General features: G+C 27.2%; 1 protein-coding gene across 3 annotated transcripts in view; it reads left to right on the top strand.

The window, feature by feature from the left end:
• LOC130672329 (cadherin-99C) overlaps window positions 1–19,067 on the top strand; it is a 121,426-nt gene that overhangs the window by 81,675 nt on the left and 20,684 nt on the right. For 2 of the 3 annotated variants that reach the window (XM_057476857.1, XM_057476856.1), the window contains 5 exons: window positions 2,006–2,075; window positions 7,421–7,486; window positions 8,685–8,863; window positions 10,299–10,421; window positions 13,106–13,369. In XM_057476857.1, coding sequence (XP_057332840.1) covers window positions 2,006–2,075; window positions 7,421–7,486; window positions 8,685–8,863; window positions 10,299–10,421; window positions 13,106–13,369 — 702 coding nt within the window. Of the gene's footprint in view, window positions 1–2,005; window positions 2,076–7,420; window positions 7,487–8,684; window positions 8,864–10,298; window positions 10,422–13,105; window positions 13,370–16,972; window positions 17,204–19,067 lie in introns of those variants that run through there. The other variant, XM_057476858.1, reaches the window with a different exon arrangement.

Raw genomic sequence — 19,067 nt, 5'->3', positions numbered from 1 at the left:
TGTATTACGGCAGCTCGGCGCGATACCGACGTGGTCTGGGTCAGAATCTCAATTCGGGCTATCTATATTTTTATCAATTTATCTATAAATTATCTTATTGAGAAGGTTAATTGTAAATTTAGGTTTCGGTATATTTAACCCTAATCCGGTGTCGCTGTTTTCAGCACCCGAAAACGTCGAACATGGGTCATTAGCGTCCGCCGATTGTTTAAGAGGGGTTGGCACTTTTATTTCTATTACACTCAAGTCCATGAACGGTTCTATCTTTGTTGCACTTGTAAAGCACTTTGTACAGTACGGCTGCCCAATTTCAAAACACAGTAACTGACAAAACTAAAATTCTTGAAATATGCATCGAATCATGTTCACAAGACTCCACTGGAACTAAAAATACTGAAAAATCGATTTCGAATAATTTGTCACTTACTGTGTTTTGAAATTGGGCAGCCGAGTAAATGGAAACTTTGGCTGAGTTTTTCTTTTAAACAAACGAATATTGTCAAACATTTAAAGCGCACTTTGCTAGATTAAACAGTAATGCATCAAAGTGCGGTCTGTGTTTTGTATTGAAAGATTTTGTTTCCGAAAAAAATCCAGCCGAAAATATCTGATAACCCCTGTTAACTATGTTATTCTACAAGGAAAGATCTAAATACCCGGATCAAAAATAAAACTTAATTCAGGCTCGCTTCACCTTATTTTCTTTTGAAATTATTGATTTGCCGACGATTTTTCGATAAGATCTCGACTTTTTCGACTTAAATTAATAATAATTTCCGTAAAAAAAAGTCCAGTTTGTCTTGTGAAAAACGGCTCCAAATTTCGACTGTGTAAACCAAGTCTAAATCAAGTTTTATTTTTGACCCGGGTAAATTCGTAGGTCTTCTTTGGACTTGTAACTATGCAATAGAGTTGTTGCCAACCCCGAAAATCCCTTTTTTCAATAAACATTTTCATCAAAATTCGGAGGCCTGTAGGCTGTTTACAGTAGAATGTTTCGATACAAACGACCCATGTTAAACCGATTAGGGTTAAAAATTGGTGGTAGCCACCGAACATCTATTAGTTATTTATATGTTTTTAATCTGATAATTGAAACTGATATAATTTTTGAATTGTAATATATTAGATTATATAATGCAGCAATGAACCAATATAATATATCGGTAATTTGCATTTAAATTGATTAAGCTTTGTTACATTATAGTATATAATTTTAATTAGTTCTAATATAATTATCATTGCGTATTAGAAAAAAAAAATTCAGTAATTAATACTCATCAAAAAAGTATAACGTAAAGTTTTCTGAGTTATAGATTTGTAAAAGCTAACGAGTGAAATAAGTAATTAAGTTATTCAGAGTTTAATTTAAGGAAAATAAATTAACTATTGATTTGATTTTTTGTTATTTAAATGTGATCGGTTACTTGTTTTGTTTAATTCTCAAAATTTAATTAAACATCTTAATGTTAATTTATTGCGTAAATTAGCAATTACGGAGACAGAAACAGTATTGGAATTGGCAATAAAATAGAGAAATAACAATAACGGAAATGAGAACAAGAGGATGTTTAAAGTTTGTTTAAGTGCCCTAATGAATAATCGGGTACAAGCAGCAATGGCCAATGGAATTGATTAAGCACAGTTGGAAAGTTGCACGCGAAAATACACTACTCTAAATATATAGACGCGAACACCCAAGTCCTCCGATATGTTCCTTCCAAAGAGTGTACCCAGACCCCTTGGGTACTTTTGCGGCTCTTCTGACAATTCAGACCGAGCGTAACTTTCTTTTACAGGCGCCGCTGTACCTCCAAGCAAGACCACTCGGTTTTTTTTTATTTTTATTATTTTATCTCCATGTTTCGCGGCAATTTGGGTCAGGGTGTCTCGGGTAATCTCACAACAAATATTCCCTCCTTTTACCCACTAAACTTTTTCTTTAGATTATAAAAATAAATAATATTTTTTTAATTAAATCATGTGTTTTTTTTTATTTTTTCAGGCGCCCTCTACTATCTGGGTCTTTTCTTTGCTGTGTCTGATTCTACCTCAAAATGTATTTTCAAAGCCCGGTAAGTTTACTTTTATTTAATTTAAAATAAAAAATTGTTATCTTTGAATTTTTATACTAAAAATTTTTGTAATTTGCTATGTGAGGGTCAAGGCAATAATTTATTTTTATTATTAATATTATTAAGAGAACAAGGAAAATTTTGTTCCCGCCATATCTATATGATAGAATTAGTTAATGTTATTGAAATTGGTATCATTAGATAGGTCTTGACTTGAATTTGTGCCTTTTCATACTTTAAACTCTTTTTAATTGCCAAGTATTCAGATAAATAGATTTATCTATACCATTCGAATTACATTTAAATTACGCGAGAAAAAAGACGATCGTATTTATTTTCTTTAAATAAATTAATACTTTATTTATTCTGTCACTAAATATGACTGAATGTCACTGAAAATATAGCTATATTATTTATATCGCGTTACTTATTCCAAAATGACAGATTTTTATACTCCCTTTTGGTTTTAGGAAGCTTCTCAAAGTCAAAAAGGTGTGGATAGAAAAAAAAAGGATTCAATGACACAAAAAATCTTTACTCGCCTAAAGAAAATTTTTACTTACCCCAATAAATTTTTTGCATCGTGAATTGAAAACAAAATTTTATTTAGAACTAGAAAAAAATTACTCGGTGCAAGGAATTATTTCTTGACCAAAAAAATCTTTTCTCGTCCCAAGACAATTTTTGTATTTAATTGATAATGCATAAAATTTCTTGGTGCAAATTAAAATTTTGTTGCGGCAAGAATTCTTTTTTTTCTGCGTATTTTATAAATCTAGTAGTGATATTTGGGCAGTCGCGTAGTGACTGTAGTTTGCTCGTTTTTATTAAATACCAAAATAAATCGAGTGATCAAAAAATTTGTATATTTTAAAATCATTTAAATAATTTAAAATTAAACTGTTCCAATAAAATTTCCCAGACGACATCCGTCAATAAAAATGATTATTTAAGAAATTTGTGAATTAAATTTATTGAAAAATCCATAGGTCATAAGGTGAATAAAAATATAAAAATCGAGTTGAATATAAAAACAATATTGAATTTTCCTAACGTAACGTTTCTGAGATGTCAAATTTAATATTTATATAAATATTAATATATAAGAGAAGAGAATATTAATGAGAATTATTAACATATGCGTGAGTACTCGAGGCGAACCGTATGATAGTTAAATTTGAATCATGACATTAGTTTATATCTACACCAAATATATATATATATATTTATATAGACAAATGTATGCTGCATAGTTTTAGTAACTGGATGTTGGAGCAGATGAATTGAGATTCATCTATTCAACATCTCTGTTTTGTACTTTAGCATACTGACTGTAGTGCAAAGCTGACGATATCAAACGAGCCATTCTCGCTGCACTTTACACGCCCCGACTGATTTAAGTCCTTATGCAATACTACTGATATATCTGTATATCTATATATAGGTATTTATTCTGGATTACATGTATGTACAATATTGCACCCAAAGATATCGTGGGAATGGACCTCTACTATCGGACTATTATCATTATTATATACGTCCATTCCCATTTTATTATAAATACTCATGCACTTTTATTTACATATTTTTTTATTGTTTATATTTACTCTATATCCTGTGTTATATATATATTTATATAGTTTATTTTATAAAGATAAATGTACGTGGTTGTTTATCGTATTAGTAAATAGAAAATATTTTTATTCAGTCATGAATAAAAATTTTATTGTTAAGTCGTGAATGAAAAAGAATAGTGGATTTTTAAATTTATAAAAATTTATGCTTCAATGGAGAAAATAATTTTGTTTTTTAAAATGAGTTTTAAAATGTGGGTTGATACGATCTGCATTTGTATTTTTGGATTTAAGATATTTTAGTCTTTAATTTATTTAAATTTTTTTACGTCTCAAGTTTTAGAGATGGGGGAGGGGCATTCAGAAATGTATGGAAAAATATTATAAGTATCTATCGATTTGAAGCTTTTATTTGGTATCCGGTATATAATTTTAGCAGAATTTTTTTTTTTATTTGGAGTGAGGGGGGAAGGGGGTGAAAAATTTACTTTTTCGATAGTGCGCTTAACTTTTTATTTTTTTTTATACTTCAAAAAAGATGAATTTTAAAAATTCTTTATATTTTTGGACAAAATGGAGTAGCCTCAAAATTTTTTTTAGATTTTTAAAAATTTAAAAATAAATTGCAGACATCTTAAGTTACTTGAAAATAATTGTAAAAGTTAATTATAATTTAAAACTCCCCAAAATCTTTATGTTAATAATTTAAAAATTTGAATTTCCCGCCAAAAAAAAATAAAATATATTTTTGTGGATTTTGTAATAATTGCTGAAATATTTAATTTTTTTTTGAAAATTAACTCGATCCATGCGTTCTATTGCACACATTAATATTTTTTTTCGCGCGAAAATTTAAAAAAGTTTTCTTGTGTCATTTAAAAATTACTAATTTACATATAACATTTAAATTTGAATGTTAATTTATAAATAAGAAAGTATGTGAGAGAATTACAAATACGGAAAAAATATTCATCAAATGTCCATTCATATATGAGTAGAAAATTGAGTATTTATTTATTTTTTAAAAGTAAATAATTTTTAAATAAAAATTATAATTTCCTACTTTAATTACTTATGAAAAAAATAGCAAATGTTTAGTTTTTATGTAAAAATTTATTTTCAATCAATCGAGGCTTTTATATGTATATAAATATATATGTATTCTTCTAATTAGACATCACAGATGTTGATATTTTCTATCGAACTTATTTATTCTTTAAATAAATTTCTACATAAAAATTTCGTATTCTCTTTCACATTTCATCGTTTACTATTCACTGTACTGATGAAAGGTTAAAGTATTTCTGCAAGTTTTATTTGTAATGACTGTGTTGTGCTGTATCCTCATTTCTATCACTAGAGACTAGACGAATGGCATATAAAAGCAGATGCTCACCGCTCCTCTTTTTGATTCACTCCCTCAATAGATTGAGAACAAGACGAAATAAAAATAAATAAAGAAACCTCGAGTTAAATGATGATAAAAGATTAAAGATAATATGACATTTCTCTACCACTTCACCTATTTTTTTTTTATTTTATTTTTTTTTTGCGAATAAAAAAATCCATTGAATTTCATCTCCTATTATTGACATACATTAAATTCCTTTCACTCATCTATCATCTTCTGTAACACAATATCCTTGAAAGAAAAAAATTTATATATACCTATGTATAAATATTTATCGCAAATAATTAATTATCAATAAATTATTGATGATATTTACTACACTTAATTTATTTATACTTTTAAATTCAAATTACGTGATAAATATTTAATATATGAAAAAAATCGTTCGTGTCTTTTTTGTAGCTTGTTAAATTCTCTACGAAAAGTATTTCACAAAGTTTTTTCTAAAATCAATATTTAAAGCCAAAATTAGTTTTTGAACCATGACAATTATTTTTTTTGGAACCTTATTAATTTTGAACTTCTTAGTGTAACATAAAAATAAAATTTGTAGCTCAAATTTCAATTTAAACAAAAAAGTTGTATGTATCTTTTTTGTAGCTCGTTAAATTCTCTACAAAAAGTATTTTACAAAGTTTTTTCTAAAATCAATATTTAAAGCCGAAATTAATTTTTGAACCATGACAAAATTTTTTTTTTGAACCTTATTAATTTTGAACTTCTCAGTGTAACATAAAAATAAAAATTGCAGCTCAAATTTCAATTTAAACAAAAAAGTCGTATATATCTTTTTTGTAGCTCGTTAAATTCTCTACAAAAAATATTTCAACAAAGTTTTTTCTAAATTCAATATTTAAAGCTGAAATTAATTTTTGAACCATGACAAAATTTTTTTTTTGAACCTTATTCATTTTGAACTTCTTAGTGTAACATAAAAATGAAAATTGCAGCTCAAATTTCAATTTAAACAAAAAAGTCGTATATATCTTTTTTGTAGCTCGTTAAATTCTCTACAAAAAAGGTCAGAATAACTTCGACCCTCGACTCAATATTTAAGCTATTATTTAAAAAAAATTTAAGTGGCTCAAATATCGCCACATTCTGGATTCATATCAAGGTCTGCAATATAAATTTGTTTGGATAGTTTAGATTCAAATGATATCTATATATTTTCTCACATACTTTCCTTACTCATGATTCTCATCTTCATGGCTATTTATTTTTTAAAAATACCGGGATGAGGATATAAACCGCGTGCCAAAAGAGAAAGGTCATATTATTATAAAATAAAATGAATAAAAAATATTTATATTTACTGACAGTTACGTGTGGGCTGGCACATTATATACTAAACTATTAAATGTACATACAATATGTACATATAACTAGTGAGTAACAGTTGTAAAGTAATATAATATAACGTAGCAAAAGGCGTTCATTGCAACGGTAAATTTTGATTATCCAATAACTCAGCCATTAAATTCATTTAATTATTAAAATATTTAAATAAAATACTGTGACGCTTCTATTAGAAAAAAAAAAAACATCGATCCACATGCGTCTGATTACACTAAAAAAATATTATTAACAAATATATAACTGCAATCTTTATCTACATCTACTTATATATATTTATAATAAATATCTTGTTTGGTACGTGCGCTGATAACGATACTGTATAATAATAAAATACTAATTCCATTAAATGTTTATATTAAATGAACTCCATTAAAACGAGTAAAATGTCAACTAGAACATTAAAGTAATTATAATTATGTCCAGTTATCCTTTCACGCATTGAATAAATTTATAATTGCGCAATAAATATTTTATCATTGTTATTATTTTTTTTTTAATTTTTAATTTAAGTTTAAATAAAAATAACTTATCAATTAGTGAGTTTACAAAAAAATCTAAAGAGTCATTTTTTATAGGAAATTTAATTTTCTATAAATTAATTTATATCCATTTTTAACGTATCTCTGATAAATAACTTGTAATTTAAAGTTTAAGAACTCAGTTAATAATTAAATAAAAAATTCAATTTCTTTTTATGATCTCGTGTCTTTAAATTAAAATTCTGGCTAAAGTATACAAAATATGATAAATATATCTCTATACAATTTTGTAGGGAATTAAATTTGCTACAAAAAAGTATCAGATGACTTAGTCCGTAAATTTAATATTTCAGGCTCAATTCTAGTTGAAAGTCAAGTGTCAAAAATTTCTGACATTTTTTAAATTTCCGCGGGAAATAAAATTCGTATTTTTTTTTTTTAAATTTAAATGATAAAAGTGATAAATGAATTTGTGTTTACAAGATTATATTATAATGTATTGTTGATTATTTATTGTTACAGGTTTGTGTGAGGAGTTGACAGGCCAGTCAAACATCATCCTTGACATCGAGGAGAGCCGTGGCTATGGTGAGTACTTTATTCCTCAATCACCGAGAGCGTCAAACCTGCGGTTATCATCATTATGATGATGATGATGATGATGATGAGTTAGTGTACGTAGAAAATAATGTACCTGACGCCAAAGGAAATGCCGTCTTGTCACGTGTCACAACAAGCTCAGGTTTACAACAAACCCCTACAGACATTTTAATATCAACATCCCTTACGTCACGTTTCTTCATATATTTACATATTTATATATTAGTGCATAGCTTCATAAATTATTATTTTATTTTTCTAAACGTCCAAAGCTAAATTATTTTCCAATTACAAATACGGAAGCGGGAGAGCAAAATCGTCAGCGCAATAAAAAATTAACGGGTCTGTTTTGCCCCCTTTTTATTAAAAATTTTTAAAAGTACTTCAATTTATTTGAAACCAATTTATGAGAGTATTAGCACTTTAATTAAAGCCACGTAAAAATAATAAACATTAAAATAATGGATGGTTAGCAAAAAAAAATAATGAAAGAGGTCAAGTATGAAAATAAATAATTTAGAAAAAGTAATTGAATATCCAGAGATATTAAAAGGGGTAAGTGATAAGGAAGACTTTAAAAGGGTTAATTAAATGAAGAAGGTGTTGGTGAAATTAGTTGGCTTCTATATATAGTCTGAGTGGTCTCATTTATTGGATATCCGAGTATCTAGTACTAGCGGAGACTGTTCTGCAGGGTACTCTATAATACATGGACTCGATATATATACATATATATGAGGAAGTAATTTTCCGAGCCGCTGGTGTGCCAGACGTTTTATGGAGGTCCCAAGATCGGCTACCTGCCACGTTTACTAGTTACATTTGTTAGCCTTCGATGATAATCTAGAGCTGTAGAATCACTTTCTCATCATCATCATCTTCATTCCATTCACGTGTACAATCCTCATCAGCATCAGCATCAGCATCAGCATCGGTAGCTTCAACTATAAGCTGAACCAGCGCGACCATAAGATTTATAGCAACAAAGTCCATCAGAAATGATTAATTTCCATTCTCTTCCTCATCTTCTTATTCTTCCCGAGCTTGTTCATCAACTTCTCGAACCTGTTCAGCTTCTGTTATATTTATCCATAGTCCGGCATTTATTTAAAAATTACAATTTCCCTTTTGTTGGGAATCGTTATTTAAAAAAAAAACGTATTTACTAAATTATTTAAATTGACAGGTTATGAGCAGCCAACTGTACCAGAAGAACTTCCGGTCTCTGGGAATCCCTACAACGAGACCACCTTGGAGTTAATATTTCCTGGAAAGGCGCCACTATTCGCCCTCAATGGAAAGAAACTGAGACTCCTTAAACAACTGGATCGTGACAGCGAGAACCTCTCGCACGTTGTGTTCCAGGTAAATATGTGTAGCATTTTTTTACACTTTTTTATTGACCTTAACATTGATACAATTAAGCGTACATACATATATATATATTTTTCTGATACTCATCAACTCCATAATAGAATACAGGAGTTTACTGTGAGTCTTAACAGGATAACGGTACTGAGCTCATTATTTGCTCTGCATGTCTCAAGAGATCCTAGACTGATTTTTCTATCTATCATTTTTGTACTTGTCTTCATGTTGACAGATCATTAAATTCTCCCTTTTCATTTATTCTTCATTAATTATATTTTATAATAACAGTAATAATGGCTACTCAAAAACTTGTCATTCCCAATTTTATTATTTAACTTTTATAATTCAATTTACCGCTTAAATATTCAAAATATCGAAAAAACTTATTAGACCTTTTTTGTAGCTTATTAAATTTCCTATAGTAAAGATCTCAATGATTTTTTTATAAAATCAATATTTTGTGATCTATTTCCAAAAATTCGAGTATCAAAATTTTTAATACAAAACTGATTACGGAGTTCAAAATTAAAATTAACGCTGAACTATAAAAAATATCGAAAAAATCAATCAGACCTTTTTTGTAGCTGACAACATTTGCTGCAAAAAACATTCCTATGATTTTTTTATAAAATCGATATTTTGTCATTTATTTCCAAAAATTCAAGTATCAAAATTTTTCATACAAAACTGATTACGGAGTTCAAAATTAAAATTAAAGCTGAACTATAAGAAATATCAAAAAAATTAACCAGACTTTTTTTGTAGCTGACAAAATTTCCTACAAAAAACATTTGAATGATTTTTTTATAAAATCAATATTTTGTGAATTATTTTCAAAATTTCTAATATAAAACTCTGATTACGCAGTTTTAAATTAAAATTAAAGATGAACTATAAAAAATATCGAATAAATTAATCAGATCTTTTTTGTAGTTGACAAAATTTCCTAATAAACATTCCTGGTAACTTTAATCCCCAAACAACGGGGATATTCAGCCATCAAAAATTAAAAAACTGATATAATTAATGAACAATGCGGAAAAAATTTGAATACACAAAAAATAAATATGATCTATATAAAAGAATATAAAAACAAAATTTATTAATTAATTTATTCGGGTCTAGATAAATTCATGTCATTGAAATAAAAATAAAAAATAATTTAATTCTTCATATAAATTACGTGACCTATTTATTAGCATCAAAAGAGAGTCTATCTCATTTTACTTGTATATAAAAATATTAAAACTATTTATATATTATTATAAAAAAGTAACCAACAATTTTAGTATTTTTTGTCCCTGAGACTTGTTTGTGTCTAAAGATAGACAGTCATATGCTCCAGTTATAGAAAAATAGTTAATTTGAAACAAAAAAGAAACAAACAAACAAACAAAAAATAATTAATTAATCTATTTTTTTTTTACAGCTGGCATGTACAGTAAGATCGACAAACAAAAAACGAATTATTCCAATAATCGTACGTGTGTCTGATATAAATGACAATGCACCAAAGTTTATCAATACGCCGTACGAAACAACAGTACCCGAGGTAATTTAATAATAATAATAAACAAATCCATCAATGCTTAATGCCCATAACGATAAGTTAATTGTAATATTTTTACCGCGATTAGTCTCAGTCATCTAGTTTAGCGGTACCTCATGAACTTTAATTCTCATCAGTGCCCTCGAGCAATGATAATAATAATATCTAACAGCTTCTGACGATTACTTGGGGCATAAAATTACTTTCTTAAAAAATTTCAAATTTTTCTAAACGATTATTGCTCAACATTATCAACAATAAGCTAAATTTAGTAGTCATATTATTATAATTATTTTTATGATAAGAAGCATAAGCTTGCGGTAAGTATACAATTATACAAAGTGGACGAAAAAATTAGAGGATCATTTTTTTATTTATCAAGTTTTTTACTTTTTCGATCTTCATTAAAAAAAATTAACTTTGGTTAAAATTCTACTAAAAACAATTTCATTTTAAGCTTAGAAAAATTTACTATACACTGGACTGTCATCCTGTTTTCTAATAGTAAAATTTTTTTACGCGCATTTCAAAATTATTTAGAGTAAAAAATTTTCAAATACTTGTAGCCAGAAAAATCAAAAAAAATTTCTAGTTGATGTTACTGTTATCTATATATTTTGTCTGGGCTTACCGATCATATATATTATATACTATATAATTTTATAGGAGATATAATTCTTGAGCTGAAAAAATTTGTCTTCTTTTTTTTATTTTTATTTGAAATCCTGAGTTTAAATTTTTGATTTTTTGATCTTTTCTGTATTATAGAATAATTTGAGTAATAAAAACGAGCAGCCTGCAGTCACTAAATGACTGACTAAATATCACTACTAAATTTATAAAATACGCAGAAAAATAGGATTTCTTGCCGCAACCAAATTTTAATTTGCACCAAGAAATTTTATGCATTATCAATTAAATACAAAAATTGTCTTGGAGCGAGAAAAGATTTTTTTGGTCAAGAAATAATTCCTTGCACCAAATAATTTTTTCTAGTTCTAAATAAATTTTTGTTTTCAATTCACCATGCAAAAAATTTATTGGGGTAAGTAAAAATTTTCTTTAGGCGAGTAAAGATTTTTTGTGTCAATGAATCCTTTTTTTTTCTATGCACACTTTTTTGGCTTTGAGAAATGTCTTAAAACCAAAAGGGAGTATAAAAATCTGTCATTTTGGAATAAGTAACGCGACATAAATAATATAGCCATATATTCAGTGACATTCAGTCATATTTAGTGACAGAATAATTAAAGTATTAATTTATTTAAAGAAAATAAATACGATCGTCTTTTTTCCCGCGTAATTTAAATGTAATTCGAATGATATAGATAAATCTATTTATCTGAATACTTGGCAATTAAAAAGAGTTTAAAGTATGAAAAGGCACAAATTCAAGTCAAGACCTATCTAATGATACCAATTTCAATAACATTGACTAATTCTATCATATAGATATGGCGGGAACAAAATTTTCCTTATTCTCTTAATAATATAGATAATTATTTTTGATATTTTACAAGTTTTGTATACAATAAATAAATTTAAATTTTTTAAATTTAAGCGGTCTTCCAAAATCTAAATAAAGGGCTGAATTCTGATTAAATTTTGTTTGATGTTTACTAGAAATTTTTTAACAGTAAGCAAAAAAATCAAGATCACTAATGACTTTAAAAAAAAAAAAGTTAATAAAAAATATGAAAAGTCCGCATAACATTTTTCTAATAAATAAAAAAATGAAATTGCGTTGTCTAAGAAGAGTGCCATTACATCACCGTTGCAGTAGAGTTTAATTAACCGCAGCTACGTAATTGCGGGATCTATCATGACGACAACGATGTCGACGCGAATAGAACGCGAATCAAGAATGAGAGGGAGAGAGAAAGCGCGACAAGTGATAAAGTGAGAACATACTAGACAAAATAATGCATGACTCTGTTACTCTTTATCTCTCACAAAACGGCAAACTGTCAAGCACGTGGAATCATTTTAACAAGCTAGTCAAAGTCTGCCGCATTTATAAAAATAACAATACATATATATATATATATATAAAAAATGAAAAAATCCACCAGCGCATTTCCACGTTTTAATAAATACCGTTAACGTTAAATCGCGCGGTCAAACATTTTAACGTTATTAACTGTCCCGTGAATACCGGTTTCACGCACATTTGTCGCGCTCTTTATACGCGATTTAATTTTCACATTACTTTTAAATCTCTAATGTAATTAACTAATGACATCACCCATCTCAACTTTAAATGTCTTATAATATTCCATTATTTTATTTTTATACTTTTCTTTCATAGTTCCGTCATTTATAGCTGTACTCTTTTTATAACTTTTTTTAAAATTATTACTATATAAAATAATTAAATGAATGACTAATTAATAAAAATTTTTAAATAATTCAATTTTTTTAAATTTAATTAAATAAAAAAAAATTTAATTAACCTTTTTTTTAGCTGGCTAATAAAAAATTAATAATTTACTTTTTTCTTTAAAATCTCGTTACTGACTCACTTTTCATTTATTTTTACTGTTACTATTAAAGTAAATATTTTTTGACAGTTGAAAAAAGTTAATTTATTGGGTTAATTGAACGTTCAAAGTGACTTTTAAATATGAAACAAAATCCTATTAGATTTAAAAAAATTTTAATTTTCTTTTTAATAATAACCCTTTCAGCTTACGCCAGTAGGATCGACAATATTTCAAAATGTCGTGGCATTGGACGCTGACGCGGGTGTGAATGGACTCGTGGAATACTCAATATCACCAGGAGATGGGAACGGTATTGGCAGTAACAATGCCGTTGGTCGTGATAGAATTACAACCGCAGACGGGTATGGTTATTTTAGCATCAACTTGCCACATCAGGGACAGGTCACGGTCAATCGAACACTCGACTTCGAGAGGACGCAGCGTTATCTCGTCACCATCCTCGCCTCCGTAAGTTTTTACCTCTTTTTTTGTTAGCTTTATTACCTTAGCCAGAATAAACTTAAAATTTCCTCACTCGTAATTTAAAAATTAAGTGAATGGTAAAAATATTTTTAATGTAAATTTAAATTTAAAAAAAAATCGAGCTGAGGATTTGTGGAATCTAGTCAAAAGAATGTTTTAAGTGAATAATGCATCAGACATCGCGAAGCGTTAACTGACTCAGATGTTATCGCTTATAAAACTTGAGTCTTGTTATAACAAAAAAGCTTATCCAGGTTCAAGTCGATTCGGATTTAATCCAACTGTCTAACAATATCCACTGGCTTTGGCATCAGCTGGGTATCCAAGTGTCTTGCCCCCAAGTTTAACTTATTTCCTTTTAACACTCTAACAGCAAAATAAATAGAAGCAGAAGCTAAAATAGTATTGCTATAGGCAGTGTCTTTCAGTACCACTTAAGTCTCGATACGAGTCTCCTGTGTCTAGAGACTCAGACTTCAACTCGGTGAGTCGGTGACACTGCCCAGTGGGCAGCGTGAGACTATGAGTCACGTATTTTATATCCCACACCATATTCTGCTATCGCAGGTGTAGTCTGCAATTTACTCAATGTTACACAATTGTCACCTCTGCCTCAACCTCTGGCTTTTTTTTAGTTTTTATTGCACACCTCGAGCTCGAAGCGTCAAGGGTGTGCATTTATTATTTATTCATGCATTCGAGTCCAATCATTATAAAATTAATAAATAATACATTATCTCAACAGTTATTTTATATGATCATGTGTAGTCATATATAGTCATATGTTAGTATATATAATAATACTTATATATGTAATTTAGGCAAATTTTTATACTCATATTTGGTCAAATTTAAATATATATGACCACATATGTACAAACATGATCATATATAATATCAGATATAGTCTATGATTCTACGTGATACCACATACGATCAGATATGATATCATACATAATCTTACTTGATCATATATGATCTTATATACGATATCAGATATGATCGTGTGTGACCAATGATCATATATAATATCACATATGATCATATATGATATTATACGTGATCACATATGATCAGATTTGACATCATATATTCAGATTCATGATCTTGTACGATCATATAAAATCATATGATACCAGACACTATCACATATGATCATATATGATATTATACATAATCACATATGATCAGATTTGATATCATATGATCTTGTCCGATCATATGATATCAGACACTATCACATATGATCAGATATGATATTATACATAATCAAATATGATCAGATTTGACATCATACATTCAGATGCATGATCTTGCCCGATCATATAAGATCATATGATTTCAGAAACTATCACATATGATCATATATGATATTATACATGACCACATATGATCAGATTTGACATCATATTTTCAGATGCATGATCTTGTCCGATCATATGATATCAGGCACTACCACATATGATCAAATTTGATATCATATACTCAGATGCATGATCTTGCCCGATCATATATGATCATATGTTATCAGACACTGTCACATATGATCAGATTTGATTATATCTACCCATGCGCGATCAGGTTTAAATGAACACACTGATATGATTCATATATGAGTTTACATATCTGACCATATCTGAATATTCACAATCATTTTCCCTGTTATTGTAAAACGAGCATTTATTTTTTAAGTTCCATCATTTTTAATTTAATATTTAAATATCCAACAGTAATATAGATTACACGTTCTCATTTACATATTTATCATATTTTTCATAGCACTCGCAGTTTCAAGGCAATAACTCTACACTTGTATTTCATAATTACATATATTTTCATTATTTATTTTTGCGTCTAATCAAAATTTAGTACTATACATATATTTACTCAAATTGGTTTTTTTTTAGTCAAGTTACGTTTGGTTTAAAGTTTTCTATTACCGAACGACCAAATGAATAGAAAATGACAGACACATTTGTGTAAGCCGATTGTTTATCTTTTAAATGTGATCGTGGGTAGATAATTTATGAATCCATTACTATTACTATTGTATCAGTAAGGTAAGCATTAGAACTCGAAGACGGCAAACTTATTAGTCAGCGTTCGTTTGTCATACGTCTAGTATACAATTTCTATAATTATTTTTAGGATATTGGTATTGGTTTTTTACAAAAGTGCTTTAAATATTTATAATTCATAAAAGTTTATCAATTATCGTTTGTTTATTTGCAGTTAAATATAAAAGTTTAAGTTAAAAAGTTTTTCAATAAAATTTCAACGGTTTACAGAATATTGTTTGACAAATAATTGAATTTTATTTTTAAACAACCTTCTAACAATTTTATTTATTATTCAAAGTATTTTCAAACAAATTGCAATAATTGAATTAAATGTTTAATATTGTTAATTAAACTTTTTAACAAACTTACACTAAAACCTCATAACTCGTTATTGAAATACAAACAATATTATTTACGTAACATAACTTGATAAACTTTTATTTAAAAATCTGTCATAATTTACAACTCGGGTAAAAAAATTAACAAACGTCTTTAACGACAGTAATAAATAAATAAGGAAGTGAGAAGTTGAATTCAAAGTGAAGAAAATAAATTTTCTTCAACATAAAGCCTATTATAAAATTAAAACTTAAAGTGTAACCAAATCTTGTGAAAAATTATCAGAGAAAGAATTTACTTCGACATAGAATCGATAAAAAAGTACAATTTTACAAGGAGTGAATTTATTTTAGTAAATAAAGTTGAAAATTTTTATCAGAAATTTGAAAGTTATAACTAAATGAAAGTATGCTTAGTTTTTTTACAAATATCTATATAAATATTAAGTTTTTTGAAAAATTGGACAGAACCTTTTTTGTAGCGCATTAAATTCTCTACAAAAAAGGTATCTTATACATTTTTTTAAAATTCAATATCTATTGAGATATTCGGAGTTTAAAATAAATTGGGATCTTTTGGATCTCGCGTGACATTACCGGGTTACAAAAATCTCTATAAATATTAAGTTTTTTGAAAAATCGTACAGAACCTTTTTTGTAGCGCATTGAATTTTCTACAAAAAAGGTATCTCGTACTTTTTTTTTAAATTCAATATCTATTGAGATATTTGGAGTTTTAAATAAACTGGGGTCTTTTGGATCTCATGTGACATATCCCGGGTTACGAAAATCTCTATAAATATTAAGTTTTTTGAAAAATCGTACAGAACCTTTTTTGTAGCGCATTGAATTCTCTACAAAAAAGGTATCTTATACTTTTTTTTAAATTTAATATCTATTGAGAAATTGGGAGTTTAAAATAAACTGAGGTCTTTTGAATCTCACGCGACATTTTCCGGGTCCAAAAAATGCCTGGAATTTGACTTTTTTGAAGTCAAATTTGCAGTTTTTAATTTGCTTAATATCCATTAAAGTAAAAAAAGTCTAATTCGATTTAATTTTACTATAGTTGACTTAAATTTAAGTCACAAAAGTCAAATTCATTATATTTTTGACCGGGGTTGAAACAAATTTCGAATTATTTTATTATCAAATATCGTCATTGCATAATTTAATTATTGGGACATTTACTTAAGTAAAAATATAATAAATTATTGTATTATTACAATCGATCGCGATCTACATTATATTAACTCAAGTAAATTTCTTCCTGGTTCTTAAGCAACTTTACTACACAAATACATCGATACACATATACATCTATATATAGATTGAAAGGATTGATCTCTATAGTCATGACACGTCATACATCGTAAAGCAGATCAGTGCATCGTATAAAATCGCGTGGGCATAAAATTACGGTAATCATCAATACAAGTACTGTACTTTATGTATTATATTGCATAGAACAGAGTTAAAATATATTCAAAGATGCTAAAAGTTACCGCTAATACACATAAGTATATATAAAAATATATAGTCAAAGATTTTATCAACGGTCAGGATGAAATTGCGTAAGAAAAGAATGAAAATAAATTACAAATTAGTATAAAAAATCTAAACCGTTTCCGTGTAACCACGTGTGTCTTGTAAACTGTCGGTACTTTTTATCAACAAATAACTAAACTCTTGTTTTATTTATTATTTACCGTCTTCACTTATATTGCTTTCCTCATCTCAGGTTTTAAATCCACCTGAAGATTTAAACGGCACCTGTAATATAACATCAATCGGATGATTCCGAATACGATTAGATTGAGATACGTGATTAAAGTTTTTTTTTTTTTCCACACACTTAAGGTGAAATACAACTCGTTCTACATGGAAGCATTAACATATTTTTAAAAACTCTTTTATTTGTTTTCTACACGCAAAAAAATAAATAATAAATTTTATTCGGATTTTCAATTGATTTTTATTGTTTGATAAATAATATAATATAATATTGAAAGCGAAAAAGTATGAGAATGATTCTCTAAAATATATTGATATGAAAAAGAAAATAGTCACTCTTGGTCTTTAAATTGTATTGTTTGAAATGATAAAATACGTCATCTTGCCATGTACACGGAAAAAACAGAATATTAAAACTGAATAAATAATAGTAAAAAGTGGAATCTGTTATCAATAATTAGTACTATTATGTACTTAATGCAAAGTAGTTTACTAATTTTTGTAGATTCCTAAAAACTACTATCAATTATTTCAAAAAGTAAGCAAATATTATTACTTTTAGGTATATAAATACGTGACTTATTAGTGAAAATTAATTAATTTATGGCATACATCTATTAAAAAGTAATCATTGGTCAAATTAAGAATTGCTATCTTAGATACTGATTTTTCCAGCCGAAAAATTGAAAAAGTTACTAACTTTTATTTTATAAATTCGATATCACTGATCAATTATTAGCTTAAAATATCATTTATTCATCATTATAAATTAATTTACAATATACATAAATCGAATAAGTGGTAAATAATAAAATAAAAAATAACTATACTAGATACTGATTTTTTGCTCATAAAAATACCGAAAACTTTTAACTCTTATTTTATAAATTCTATCCCATTGACTAATAATTAATATAAAATGTTATTTATTCGTTATTATAAATTAATTAATTATATACATAAATCGAATAAGTGGTAAATTTTTTAAATTTTTCTATGTTTATTTGAATAGTAATAAATAACTGTAGATAGCAATTTATCGATTCTTTTTCATATTAATTTTAATATACGAAATTACAAATTGTGCTCTTCTATGTGTATCAAATTTTAATATAAATAATAGCCATTTTGTAATATATAATGATCCTGGTTTGATATTAGTATACAAATATACTAATTTTAAGTCAAAAATAAACTACAAACTATTTAAATTTTGAGCATCATTTTTTTCCGTGTACATGTAGCCGCGTATCAGTTATACATATACGTTTATATGTATACATATAAAACATATATGTAATACATATATGTGCTAACTTATAAGTTTACATATATGATTATAAATATATATAATATATGTATTAACTTATAAACTTACGTATATAATTAATTATATTAAAACTTACTATATTATATATAAGAAAATATATATCGTTTTTGGCCACTTATATGGTCCCATAGTGATTATATATTTTTCCATATATATTTATCATATATAGTATTCTCATGCGGGTAGTTATCAATAACTAATTTTTATAATTCATTTTTTTG

This window comes from Microplitis mediator, chromosome 7, assembly GCF_029852145.1.
Source record: "Microplitis mediator isolate UGA2020A chromosome 7, iyMicMedi2.1, whole genome shotgun sequence".
In the NCBI taxonomy this organism is placed as follows: Eukaryota; Metazoa; Arthropoda; class Insecta; order Hymenoptera; family Braconidae; genus Microplitis; species Microplitis mediator.
Note: the sequence above shows the minus strand (reverse complement) of the source record. Positions and strands in the feature narration are given on the sequence as shown.